This window comes from Oncorhynchus clarkii, chromosome 30, assembly GCF_045791955.1.
Source record: "Oncorhynchus clarkii lewisi isolate Uvic-CL-2024 chromosome 30, UVic_Ocla_1.0, whole genome shotgun sequence".
NCBI classification, from domain to species: Eukaryota; Metazoa; Chordata; class Actinopteri; order Salmoniformes; family Salmonidae; genus Oncorhynchus; species Oncorhynchus clarkii.
This window is the reverse complement of record NC_092176.1, coordinates 28,841,545-28,854,904: the sequence shown is the minus strand read 5'-3', so window position 1 is coordinate 28,854,904 and position 13,360 is coordinate 28,841,545. Positions and strand designations below refer to the sequence as shown.

The window sequence follows — 13,360 nt, the reverse complement described above, 5'->3', positions numbered from 1 at the left end:
AGAGTTAGCTTGCGTTCCATTGCATTTCTGAAGACAAAGGAATTCTCCGGTTGGACCTGCCCCTGCGTCGTGAGTTTGGATTTGTGAACTGAATGCGCTAACAAAAGGACGTATTTGGACATAAATTATGGACTTTATCGAACAAATCAAACATTTATTGTGGAACTGGGATTCCTGGGAGTGCATTCTGATGAAGATCACCAAAGGTAAGTGAATATTTATAACGCTATTTCTGACTTCCGTTGACTCCAACATGGCGGATATCTGTATGGCTTGATTTGTTGTCTGAGCGCTGTACTCCGATTATTGCATGGTTTGCTTTTTCCGTAAAGTTCTTTTGAAATCTGACACAGTGGTTGCATTAAGGAGAAGTATATCTCTAATTCTGTGCATAACACTTGTATCTTATATTTAAGTTTATGATGACTATTTCTGTAAATTAATGTGGCTCTCTGCAATATCACCGGATGTTTTGGAAGCAAAACATTACTGAACGTTTACGCGCCAATGTAAACTGAGATTTTTGGATATAAATATGCACATTATCGAACAAAACATACATGTATTGTGTAACATGAAGTCCTATGAGTGTCATCTGATGAAGATCATTAAAGGTTTGTGATTAATTTGATCTCTTTCTGCTTTTTGTGACTCCTCTCTTTGGCTGAAAAATGGCTGTGTGTATTTTTGTGACTAGGCTCTGACCTAACATAATCATATGTTGTGCTTTTGCTGTAAAGCCTTTTTGCAATCGGACATGATGGGTAGATTAACAAGAAGTAGGTCTTTAATTTGGTGTATTGTGCTTGTGAATGTATGAAAGTTACATATTTAAAAAAATAATTCATTAATTTTCAGCGGAATGTTGTCGAGGGGTTCCGCTAGCCATAATAACAATAAGGCACCTCGGGGGTTTGTGGCATATGGCCAATATACCACGGCTAAGGGCTCTGTCCAGGCACTCCGCGATGCGTCACGCCTAAGAACAGCCCTTAGCTGTGGTATATTGGCCATATACCACACACCCTCGTGCCTTATTGCTTAATTATAGGCTGGCCAGGAGAAAAATATTGAATCTATTAATTGTCATTTGAAATAAGTGTTTCTCACCTAGGCCTACTGCTGTCATGTTCATAAATAAAGCATGTGTGTATTGTTCATATTGACTGATTGGTGTTCTGAGATATGTTACCATCTCCTAGCTGATTATCACATACTTCAGAGACTGCTTATAAGTAGATATTGTTCCCATTTGAAAAGCACTTAGAACCAAACATTGAATTGGTCTCATGATGACACAACACGATAAAAGATGCAGAACAAATACACAAACAATACACACACAGCACACAGAGCATAATTATAGTATTTATTCTCAGTATAATCAAATGTGATGATGATAAATTAAATTGTCTTATCATCCTCTTTTGCTAAGCGACCTGTGTTGTGTTCTGTGTTCTGCGTTTCCAGGAAGTGATGTCAGTGGAGGATGAGTCAACATCTTGTTACTGCCTGATGGACTCCAGTAGCTGCCACCTGCTGCTGGACCAGCCAGGCTCCTATGCCCTTGTTGGTGAACCGCTCACCCAGGCAGCTGTGAAGAGGCTGAAGCTAGCAGTGTTTGGCAGCATGGGGCCCAACCCCATGGACTACAGCCTCCGAGTCTACTGTGTGGACGACACGCCACACGCCTTTCAGGTGCTATCATTGTTTCGAGTGTTTGTGGGGGGTTGGTTATTTTCATTGATTGCCGTTGGCTCTCCTGTGCAATCACATGAAGCTCAGTATTGATTACAGTGATTTTGCTCAGGCAGTATTGGATAGAGGACCACAAACATTGATATTTACGCATTAGCCTTCCGATCATTCGGTCATATTGTACTGTATGTGACTCTGAGTAAATTCAAATTCAATAAAGCATGCAAATGTGTGTATCGATATCTTCTCATCTAGCGTCAGGGAATTAAACTTCCTCACGTCCCCTGAGACATAGAACAGAACAGGCCTCAGGAGTGACTCTGCTTGTGTTCCTGTGATTTAGCAGAAGTCACTGGCAGCTGGGTTTAAAATGCTTTTTGGATTTGGTTTATGAATCTATCCCCTGCGCAGCCTGCCGAGCAGATGCCAGCCCTCTCTGTCCCCTGGGTCTCTGTCGACTACAATCACACTCACTCTCCTTCATGTTGTTCAAACTCTGGCTATAGACGGACACAGTCAATCACTGGTCATATCCTTGACCTAGATTAATAGGATGCTCCTGATAATAATATTAAGGATCTCATTTCAGTGAGAGATTTCCTTCTGAATGTAGCTGTTACTCTGGCTTCAGCGGCCATACGATGTTAGGATTGGGCTGGCAAACAACCATCTAGTCTGCATAGGGAATACAGAATCTGTAGATTACAGAGTTACAGAACACAATTTGTCCAAGCAATGATGATCTTAAAGACGGGGGATGGGGAAATGTTGCTGCATTGAATGGGGTGTCGTTTCTCAAGGTCACAGACAATGGCCATGATGTGCCCTTAAGTGATTGGATGGATACTGAGTATGATTTTTTTAATAGGAAGCTCTGTGATCTACTGGACAACCATAGAGTTGAGTTCAATGATGTCCAGGATGTAACTGTGTTTAAAGACGAAGGTAGATGGAGGGTAATTCATCCAGCAGGTTCCCTGTTGTCATTGTATTTGTATTATTTGAGACATTTTCAAGCATGTTTTATGATCACATTGCCAATGTTGGATTGTTTTTAACACCTACCGTGAAGAAACAATATGCACGCACACACACTTTTTTTGTGATTGAAATGTCTGAAAAACAGCCACGAAAGCTGAGAGCAATGATGTCAGATGAATAACTTCAGCCTCAAATCAAAGAGCTCTTTCATCACTCCAAATTCAATTTGGTGTACGGCTGTTAGCCGATACATGCTCAAACAATGGATTAAATTGAAACTACAAACTTGTATGGCTCCACATTTGATATAACTGCTAATGAGAATTGTATTTTTGTAATATTCTTTAAAGTAATTTAAGGACACTCTTGACTTGAGGATAATGCTCAGGATTTGACAATGTTTGCGATAGTCGATTTGTGGATCCACCAGAGCAAGAATCAATCACTAACCAGTTGGTTGGCAGTGAACTGGGATGTAAACTGTGGTGATAACTGTCCCATTGATCTGTCTCTCTCTCTCTGTCTGTCTGTCTCTCTATCCATCTGTCCCCAGGGAGTGGTGGCCACAGAGACCTGTAGAGGAGGACAGCTCCTGGAGGAACCCAAGATTCTGCCTTTCAGAGGGAACACCTTCAGCCTCCAGGTCTCCATCCAGGATGTCCCACAGTTTCTATGGAACATTAAACCCTTTACCACGTGTCAGGTAACTGAGACTGTACAGAGAGACTGTACATACAGATTGAGCACTGAATGATTTCAGATAGATTACTGGAAATCTGAGCATGGAAAGATACATGTGTTATTTGTTGCCAGATTGTTGCCAATTTGGATACAACCAGACTTACTGGGGATTGTTTACCTTTATTGGTATATGTGTGTGAACAATGGACAGCAATGTAGGTCAGTACTTCCTCTGTAAATATGTTTTCTAATATTGCCTTCAGACAAACAAAGAGGTATAATCGGTTCACACTCAAAAATGTTGCATAAAGCTTAATTATTCAATGTAATTAGTCAATGTTAATTATTCAAAGCTTAATTATTCAATGCTGCTCATCGGTAGTTCTTTACAAATGCTGTTTTGAATTCAAGAACATTTTACCGACTCACTGAAGAAGGCTGTAAAGGCGAAACGTCTGTGTACGCTATCCCTGATGCAGTAAAAAAAAAAATACATTGAATAAGGAAGTAAGCTTTATGCAAAAAAAAATGAGCACGAACCCATTACACCTCTTCGTTTGTCTGAATTTGTGGATTTACGCACCAGCCAAGCTTCTGGGAGAGCGCAATGGTTCTCTTTTGATTAGATAATATTGCCTTCTTACTACCGCTCACTTTAAAATGGTTGTGCTTGTTTTTACAATAGGCTTTATAATTGCCCCAAAAACAACTGTGAGTGGGGCGAGGAAGTAGGATGGCGTGCCTCAGACAGACACTTCCTCTTGGCTTATTTATGAGGAGACTACCTCTGTGAACCTCCCCCTTTCATAGAGCAGGTGGAGAGTAATGGCTCTCGCCTGCACCATACAGTACATCAAGACAGCTTTTACTGCTAAAAATTACCTGGCCTCTCCACGTACATCATTCCCCTAGTGCACCATTAACTGCTGCATCCATCCCACATCGTGGAGGATCTGATGATCAAAGCCAAGGGGTTAAGTCCTCTTTAGGCAAAAAGACTGTTTACATTTTTTACTGTACAGTTAGCCAGGGTCCCTATCACCATATGTGAGTCCCATATAGCACACTGTTCCCTATATAGTGCATTACTTTTGACCAGAGCTCTATGGGAAGTGCACTATATCAGGGATAGGGTGCCATTTGGGATGCATATCATTACTGTGAATAGTTTACAGGTCACTTTATTATGCAGAGATGGAAGAAGGGAGCATGCGTGAGGTCAAGGTCGTTTCCCTGCCGATGTGCCCACGGCAGAAATTAATTATGCATCAAAGGCAATCATTTTCCCGTTCGTCGATCCCTCGCTCCCGGATATCGTGTGTAATACTTAGCTCGCGATCGGACTTCCATTATCAGAATTAAGTGGGATTTGTCCCTCCCCCTCTCCCTACAGTACAAATGCAGATTTCCATACACAATGCTATCGTTGCATAACGCTGCGCGACTTCAAACCCCTCAAACATCCTCTTACCCCACTACTTTGTCTGGGTATGCATATGAGACCTTCCCATGTGACGGATAGAATAGGAGCTGAGTCATCTTCTGGAGAGGAATAATACTGTAGAAGCCCAGATATCTCATCCTGTTTTGCCTCTGTCTTCCTCCTCTCTCACTCTGTCTCTCTCTCGACATGCAGGAATTTTCCTTTTCCCAAGTGTGGTGCAGCAACCAGCAGCCCCTGCACTGTGCCTTCTCCCTGGAGAGATACAGCCCCACCACCACCCAGTTCTCCTGCAAGATTAGCGTGAAGCAGGTCAAAGGTCACGAGCAGATTCTGCAGGTCTATACATCCGTGGCAGAGGTGAGCCTGGCTCTCCGTGTGTGGAGGACATTTTTCTCCCACAATCCATACATACAATCTTTATTTAACCTCAGTGAAGTCGGTGTCCTCTGCTGGCTGAACAGTATGTCCTCAGGGTCTGCAGTGGTTGTCTTTCAAATGGCACTCTGTTCCCTATAGTGCTCTGGTCAAATCTAGTGCACTATATAGGGAACAGGGTGCCATTTGTGATGCATCCTGTGTTTCTTTATAAAACAGAGGGAAGATAGAATATATCAATGTGAGCTGACTATTCTTGGTCCTGTATATCCCAACAGCCCTTTTGTTAAATACAAATGTAATTCAATTATATTTGACAACTGTCTGTTTTGTCTTTGTAGAGCAAGAAGGAGTCAGTCCTGTTTTTTATGCAGACAGACTGCACCGTCACCTCACAGACGGGACCCAAGGCCTTCAAAATCCCCCTTTCCATCCACCAGAGGATCTGTGCCACCTTTGACACTGCCAACACTAAGGGAAAGGACTGGCAGATCTTAGCCCAGAAACTCCATCTAGATAGGTGTGTGTCCAAGGCTGTGATCACAAATAGCACCATATTCTCTATGTAGTGCACTACTTTTCACCATGGCCCTATGGCACTAAATAGGGAATAGAAGTGTGCCATTTGAGATACAGCCCAGCTGTCCGTCATGTCTCACGGGGTGTTTCAATGATTGCTTGAACAAACAGCAGAAGGTATTTGAGACTTTAGTGGTTCCAAATGAGCCTGATCAGCTGTCCTCATTTTATATCTTATCATGTTAAGCTCATTTTAATTGAGTCTGATGGCACATCAATGACTGCATTCACAGAGGGTGATATGCTTTTCGCAGGGAGGGGTAAACCCTTATTTTGTAATGAAATAGTGCCCTCCACTGGATCTAATGGATATCTGTAATAAACACATTGCAAGCTGTTGGCGCAAACCACCCATAAGCCTACAGAGTACATTTGTCATATGCCTACATATTCAGCTCTAACTCGAAATTCACTTCTTCCACACAAATGTTACCTTACAGTTGACTTACTTAGATATTTCAAGATATCCCTGATCACGTCCAGTATGTCTAGTCTTAGAGAAACATTTTCCAGCACAATGTCAGTCCCTCCCTGCTGATATTAGGAACCAGCACTGTGGTGAAACACAGAATTCTATCTCATAGGAGAAAAAAATCTATAAACAACTGTTTTTTTATAAACAAAAGTGTTGTTCACTTTGCTAAGTGCGCTGTTACCACTTTGTCCATTAATGCGTTTCTCTCCTTCCCCCAGGAACCTGTTGTATTTTGCTAAGCAACAGAGCCCCTCTGCCGTCATACTGAGCCTGTGGGAGGCACAACACCAAGACACTGGTGACCTTGACTCTCTGGCAAGTGCTCTGGAGGAAATTGGCAAGATCCAGTCCAAAAGCACTGTAGCAAAGAGCCATGAGGAACCTGAATCAGACTCGGTACATCATTTTGGAACAGGAAGCCCAGACAACCCAGTGTGTGGAATGGGTGAACTCACCAATCATGAGACGGCTAACTCAGTCCCTGAGTATACTAGCTGACTTGTCTCCTCCTACATAGATCCCAACAAGCCCAGTGTAATGCATATCCCTATATGCACATAACGACTGACAGCTGACTCGGTCGTGGATTAAAAGGTCCATAGGATGTCAGTGTGCGAATGGAGTTTGTTGTTCACAGAGCAAAAAACATGACAGGCAAAAATTACCACTGAGAAAAAACAATTATCTGTCATTGCTGTGTGTACAATAACTTTATCCATCCCTTTCTGACGATGTACTGTACATCTGTTTTGTATTTCGCCATTCTATCTTTTCCTCCTAGTTAATGCTATTCTTAAGTCAGGCTGACCATTTGAGTTTGTTTTCTTATTCTGTTGTTCAGGATATAGGAGACCCTCTACACTGTTAGGACCCACCAATGCTCTTCAAAAAGTGAAAATGCTTGTCACCGTCCCCAGGGTTTGATACTGCCCGCATGTGCATCTGCATTTACAGTGAGTGCGTCCCAAATGGCACCCTATACCCATCTAGTGCATTACGTTTGGCCAGAGCCGTATAGAACCTAGTGAAAAGTAGTGCACTAAATGGGGAATAGGGTTCTTCCATTTGGGAAGTATCCCATGTAAGACAGCTGTATGGTATTCATTTCTATTTGAATACTTGGTCATCAATTCCAAATAATGTCTCAAATGGGAGAAACCACTCTGAAACAGGTATAAACAGTACAAAGTTTAAGAAAATGCATTTTATTGTAATGTTCAGATATTTTTGTTCTGTATCAGCGTAACATTGTAAAAGAGATCCTGGCGGTACAGTGGTGGGTTGTGAGGACAATGTACTGTTAACATGATTCAGGCTGGATCCTTTATCTTTAAAGGAAAACCCCTGACAATGATGGAAATGTCTTTGTCAGGCCACAGTACTGCAGTGTGTGTTTGTGTGCATGCATGCGTGTGACAGTTGTGGTTTGGCCACCCTGGTGGAGAAAGAGAAAGCTGGAGGAGCTGTGTGATGTCATTTCCTGGCACTATGCCATGTGTATCTCTGCACTTTCAACCATTATTAACACCTGTCAAAGAGCTGCTGATCTACCCAACACACACAAGGCCCCCAACAGAGGCATAGCACTTCACAACTACACAGGACATGAATGTGGATTAGGGTTTGGGTCAATTCCAATTTAATTTGAAAAAGACCATTAAATTCTTGAATTCACTCATGAAGTGGAGAATTTACATTGAATTAAATTTGAATTTAAAAAATCTTAAAGTTACAGAATTTAATTTGAATTAGACTGATTTGGAATTGTAAAAATGTAATTGAATTGAATTGGAATTCAACATTTTTACATTTCCCAGTTAATGAAATTAATGCACATAGTATAAAAATGGACTGTGGGATTTGTTTTTAATTATTTCAATCTGTATTCCTATATTGCCAGTATAGTTAGGCTGTCGGAACATTGATGATCAGCCTGAATGAATTTCATTTGAATTTGTGGAAATGTTGTGGATAGTATTGAATTAGGAATATAATTATTGGAATTGACCTCACATTGGAATTCAGAGAAAATTTCTCAATTCAAAGACTGACATGGAATTTGAATTCAATTAAATGGAATTGGCACGGAAAGAGAATTGAATGACAATTGAATTTGTAGAATTGACCCCAACCCTGATGTGGATAGAATGTGGAATAGTATGGGAAGCCTTTCTGGTACAATAAGGAGGCCTGTTTAACATATTGTTGTACTGTATAAGTAAGGAGGGCCCATAGGGCTCTATAGTAAATATGGTGCCATTTGGGACATATCTTAAATGCCATAGGAAGGCAGTGGCATTACTGGTTTGAATAATAGGCACTGTATTGAACACGTTTAAAATAGATGTCCAGCTAAAAAAATCACACTACAAAATATAACAGGATGGTGTTTTTGTACTTTATTGTATTCCATGTACTCTATAATTCACAGGATGGATTTGTTTATTCCATGTAAATCAAAGGATGGTATTGTTTATTCCATGTAAATCAAAGGATGGTATTGTTTATTCCATGTAAATCAAAGGATGTTATTGTTTATTCCATGTAAATCAAAGGATGTTATTATTTATTCCATGTAAATCAAAGGATGGTGTTTATTCCATGTAATTCTTATGATGCATATTTCTGTTTTTATGTGATCAATATGATTTAGCATCTACAGGCTTGGATCATGCCTGTTTCTAGTTACTCATGCTTTCATTTGTATTACAATGAGCATAATAACAAGGATTTTAAATGATCTAAATACTTTTAGAAAATGGCGCTCAGAGGTGTCTCAGTACAGTTAAATTTTCCAAAACGCTCAACTTGTTCATTGTACACCTGTTGCAGTCTCCTCTGAACTACCTAAAACGCTGTTAGCTCATAGTTTGTTATATGCAATTTCATATACAAGAGGATGCATCCAAAATGGAACCCTATTCCCTTTATAGTGCACTACTACAGGGCTCTGGTCAAAAGTAGTCCACTATAGAGGGAAAACGGTGGCTGAAGTTTTGAGCTGTGTCTACTGTGCCCTTATTGATTATTACTGTATGTTGCTCTCAACAGCAACGATCAGATGAGCTGAATGTCACACTCTACCCACTGAGCACAGACATCAATTCATTGTCAATTCCACTTTGGTTCAATGTCATTTCATTGAAATGACGTGGAAACAACGCTTATTCAACCAGTGTGTGCCCAGTGGGTACATGAAACCTACATTGCTTTTTGGTTTCTACATAACACATTCGCTATGCTCTCCTAATCAATTGAGCGTTAATCGTTATACAATCCAGCTGGATATAGAATAGATTAGTCAGTGGGTGAGCTTTACGTTTTGAAAATTATTGTTTTTCTTAATTGTTAGCAATTTAATTTCAATTCCCTGTACTAATGTGAGCAAGAGTGGTGGAAAAACAGAAACAGGTGTGCTGTTGTAGTGCTAAACAGTGGCTAATATTGCATTAAGAGCATTTGTCTGTGGAATACAATACATCATAACAACCAAACATAGCATTTTAAATATTTTATTGAATGTTGCCTTTTGCATACATGCCTAGTCATATCTAAGGTATTAAATGTTGAAGGTCAGTTTTTAAATGTTAAGTGGGCCACTGGGTTTTGAACCATACATACATACTCTGTATTATTATTGCTTTGTGTTGTCACAGGTTGAAGACTATTGTTGTCACAGGCTGAAGACCATTGTTGTCACAGGCTGAAGACTATTGTTGTCACAGGCTGAAGACTATTGTTGTCACAGGTTGAAGACTATTGTTGTCACAGGCTGAAGACCATTGTTGTCACAGGCTGAAGACTATTGTTGTCACAGGCTGAAGACTATTGTTGTCACAGGCTGAAGACTATTGTTGTCACAGGCTGAAGACTATTGTTGTCACAGGCTGAATACTATTGTTGTCACAGGCTGAAGTGTATTTGTTGTCACAGGCTGAAGGGTATTTGTTGTCACAGGCTGAAGGCGATGGGTTGTCACAGGCTGAAGGCGATGGGTTGTCACAGGCTGAAGGCGATGTGTTGTCACAGGCTGAAGGCGATTGTGCGATTGTTGTGTCACAGGCTGAAGAGTTTACTGTTGGACCCCTGATTTAATGTCCCCTGAGTTGGTAACTATTCCCTTTATAGCCCACTGGGCCAAAACTGGTTGAATCCAAAAATGAATCAATGTGGAAGTCTGAATGGATTTGAAAAAAGTAATCAATGTAAGGGAATTTAGTATTTTTCACCTAACTTTTAACCTAAATCCAATGTCATGGTAATTTTTTTTTGTTGTTGTTGAATTCAGGTTAACTCAACCAAATGTAAATTAAAACTAGACTTTGAATGGATGTCTGTGCCCAGTGGGAGTGCACTATGTTTGACCAAGGCCTATAGGCCTCTGGTCAAAACTAGTGCACTATAAAGGGAATAGGGTATCATTTGGGACGCATGCTATAGTTCCACACTGACTTCATCAGGATGGATGTTGCTATGCTCCATCTCACATCACGCATGGCCTTTGGCTTCATATCACTATTCTTGTGCCTTGTTTAACTACTGTAAATGGTGAATGTTGTAAAGTACAGATGGGGCTGAAAAAAAATAAACAAAGCAAAACCATACCGACATACATTTAAAAAAGTATTAGTTGAAAAAGTATTTAAGATTATATAATTCAATAGGCTGCAGAGCTTTTCTAGTGCTAAACATACTGCATATGTTTGGTATTGCCAGGGCAGCTTGGTGGTATATTGTATCTATATAATTATGGACATTTTGGATGTTTTCTGTACAGTAGAATTTGCAAATGTATATGCAGCCTTTTGGAAATAAATGTACAGCTAAAGTCTCAACTTGAGTATGAGTGAGTTACTGTGCACCTTTGACAAAATATATACTTCATACACTGTTATAAGATCTACTAGGTCTACTTCACTGTTGTGCTGGTCGTCTACATATTTCTGAGCTCAATGGTTTCTCATGCTTTTGATTTCTCCTCACTTGTACAATATGGCTTAGATGTCTTCTTCCACTAGTCTCTTCATGGATCTACAGTTGCTTGGCCCCAGTTATCCTCTGGATGTACTAAACCTAAAGAATACAATGGCTGCTCATAGCCTTTAAATATCTTAAAGCCAGCACAGAAAAAGTGCCCATGCCACCCACTCTCTGCATGCCATTCAATACTGGGTACACAGGAAGTTAGTGTGCCAAACAGGAGAGTTCACTGCAGAGAACCGTTCTAATGAGAATCATGGGAATAGTTTCTAAGTCTTGCCCTGAGGAAGGTGAGGTCTCAAACTGAATGTCCCAAAGTTCAAGACCATTTCAACATACACTTTAGGTATGTTCCTCTTATGTACATAATGTGTCATTTCTGGAGTCAAGTGTTTGCTTGCTACAGAGGCAGACTAGGCCCAGCACACTCCAAACCAAGGAAACCAAGCAGTCACCTTCAATACAAAGTTCACACTTATCTTCAAATGGGCAGCTCAGGGACCCTTGCCACTCCCTTGAGTCTGCACCCTTATCAAGAAGCACAGAATGCTATAGCAAACAAAGCAGAGTGTCATGAGCGGTCCACACGTCTTGATTCTTAGATCTACAGTGCATTCGGAAAGTATTCAGACGCCTTGAATTTTTCCACATTTCTAAAAATGTTAATCAACACACGCCTCCGGAGTGGCGCAGCAGTCTAGGACATGGCATCATGGTGCTTGAGGTGTCACTACAGACCCGGGTTTGATCTCGGGCTGTGTCACAGGTGGCCGTGACCTTGAAGTGGCGAACAATTGGCCCAGCACTGTCTGGGTTAGGGGAGGGTTTGGCCGGCTGGGATTTCCTTGTCCGATCGCGACGGGCCGGGCACCTGTGAGCTGACTTCGGTCGCCAGCTGGACAGTGTTTCCTCTTACACATTGGTGCAACTGTCTTCTGGGTTAAGCGAGCAGTGTGTCAAAAAGCAGTGCAGTTCGGCAGGAAGCATGGCTCTTGATCTTCGCCTCTCCTGAGTCTTTAGGGGAGTTGTAGCGATGGGAAAAGACTCACGACCAATTGGATATAACAAATAGGGGTAAAAGTACCAAAACAAAGTATAGCTATACACAATACCCCATAATGACAGGTTTTTAGACATTTTTGTATTGTATGTATTTACATAATTATTCAGACCCTTTGCTATGAGACTAAAAATTTTACTCAGGTGCATCCTGTTTCCATTGATCATCCTTGAGATGTTTCTACAACTTGATTGGAGTCCCCCTGTGATAAATTCAATTGATTGGAGATGAGTTGGAAAGGCACACACCTGTCTATATAAGGACCCACAGTGCGTGTCAGAGCAAAAACCAAGCCATGACGTTGAAGGAATTTTCCGAAGAGTGCCGAGACAGGATTGTGTTGAGACACAGATCTGGGGAAGGGTACCAAAAATGTTTCTGCAGCATTGAAGATCCCCAAGAACACAGTGGCTGCCATCATTCTTAAATGGAAGAAGTTTGGAACCACCAAGACTCTTCCTAGAGCTGGCCGCCCGCTCCCAACTGGGCAATCGGAGAAGGGCCTTGGTAAGGGAGGTGACCAAGAACCCGATGGTCACTGACAGAGCTCCAGCGTTCCTCTGTTGAGATGGGAGAAACTTCTAGAAGGACAACCATCTCTGCAGCGCTCCACCAATCAGGCTTTTAAAAAAAATGTTTACCTTTATTTAACTAGGCAAGTCAGTTAAGAACAAATTCTTACTTTCAATGACGGCCTAGGAACAGTGGGTTAACTGCCTTGTTCAGTGGAAGAACGACAGATTTTACCTTGTCAGCTTGGGGACTCGATCTAACCACGAGGCTACCTGCCGCTTTTATGGTACAGTGGTCAGACGGAACCCACTTCTCAGTAAAAGGCACATGACAGTCCGCTTGGAGTTTGCCAAAAGGCACCTAAAAGTCTCTCAGACCATGAGAAATAAGATTCACTGGTTTGATGAAACCAAGATTGAACTCATTGGCCTGAGTGCCAAGCGTCACGTCTGGAGGAAACCTGGCACCATCCCTACGGTGAAGCATGGTGGTGGCAGCATCATACTTTTCCTGCTGATTTTCAGAGGCAGGGACCGGGATACTAGTCAGGATCGAGGGAAAGATGAACGGAGTA

At 41.4% G+C, this 13,360-nt stretch overlaps 1 protein-coding gene across 3 annotated transcripts in view; it reads left to right on the top strand.

Moving 5' to 3' along the window:
* Positions 1–6,911, top strand: part of LOC139389410 (netrin receptor UNC5D-like) — a 231,479-nt gene extending 224,568 nt beyond the window's left edge. For all 3 annotated transcript variants that reach the window (XM_071136151.1, XM_071136152.1, XM_071136150.1), the window contains 5 exons: positions 1,471–1,698; positions 3,233–3,382; positions 4,997–5,161; positions 5,521–5,699; positions 6,452–6,911. In XM_071136151.1, coding sequence (XP_070992252.1) covers positions 1,471–1,698; positions 3,233–3,382; positions 4,997–5,161; positions 5,521–5,699; positions 6,452–6,731 — 1,002 coding nt within the window. In that variant the 3' untranslated portion in view covers positions 6,732–6,911. The remainder of the gene's footprint in view (positions 1–1,470; positions 1,699–3,232; positions 3,383–4,996; positions 5,162–5,520; positions 5,700–6,451) is intronic.
* The last annotated feature ends 6,449 nt before the right edge of the window (positions 6,912–13,360 follow it).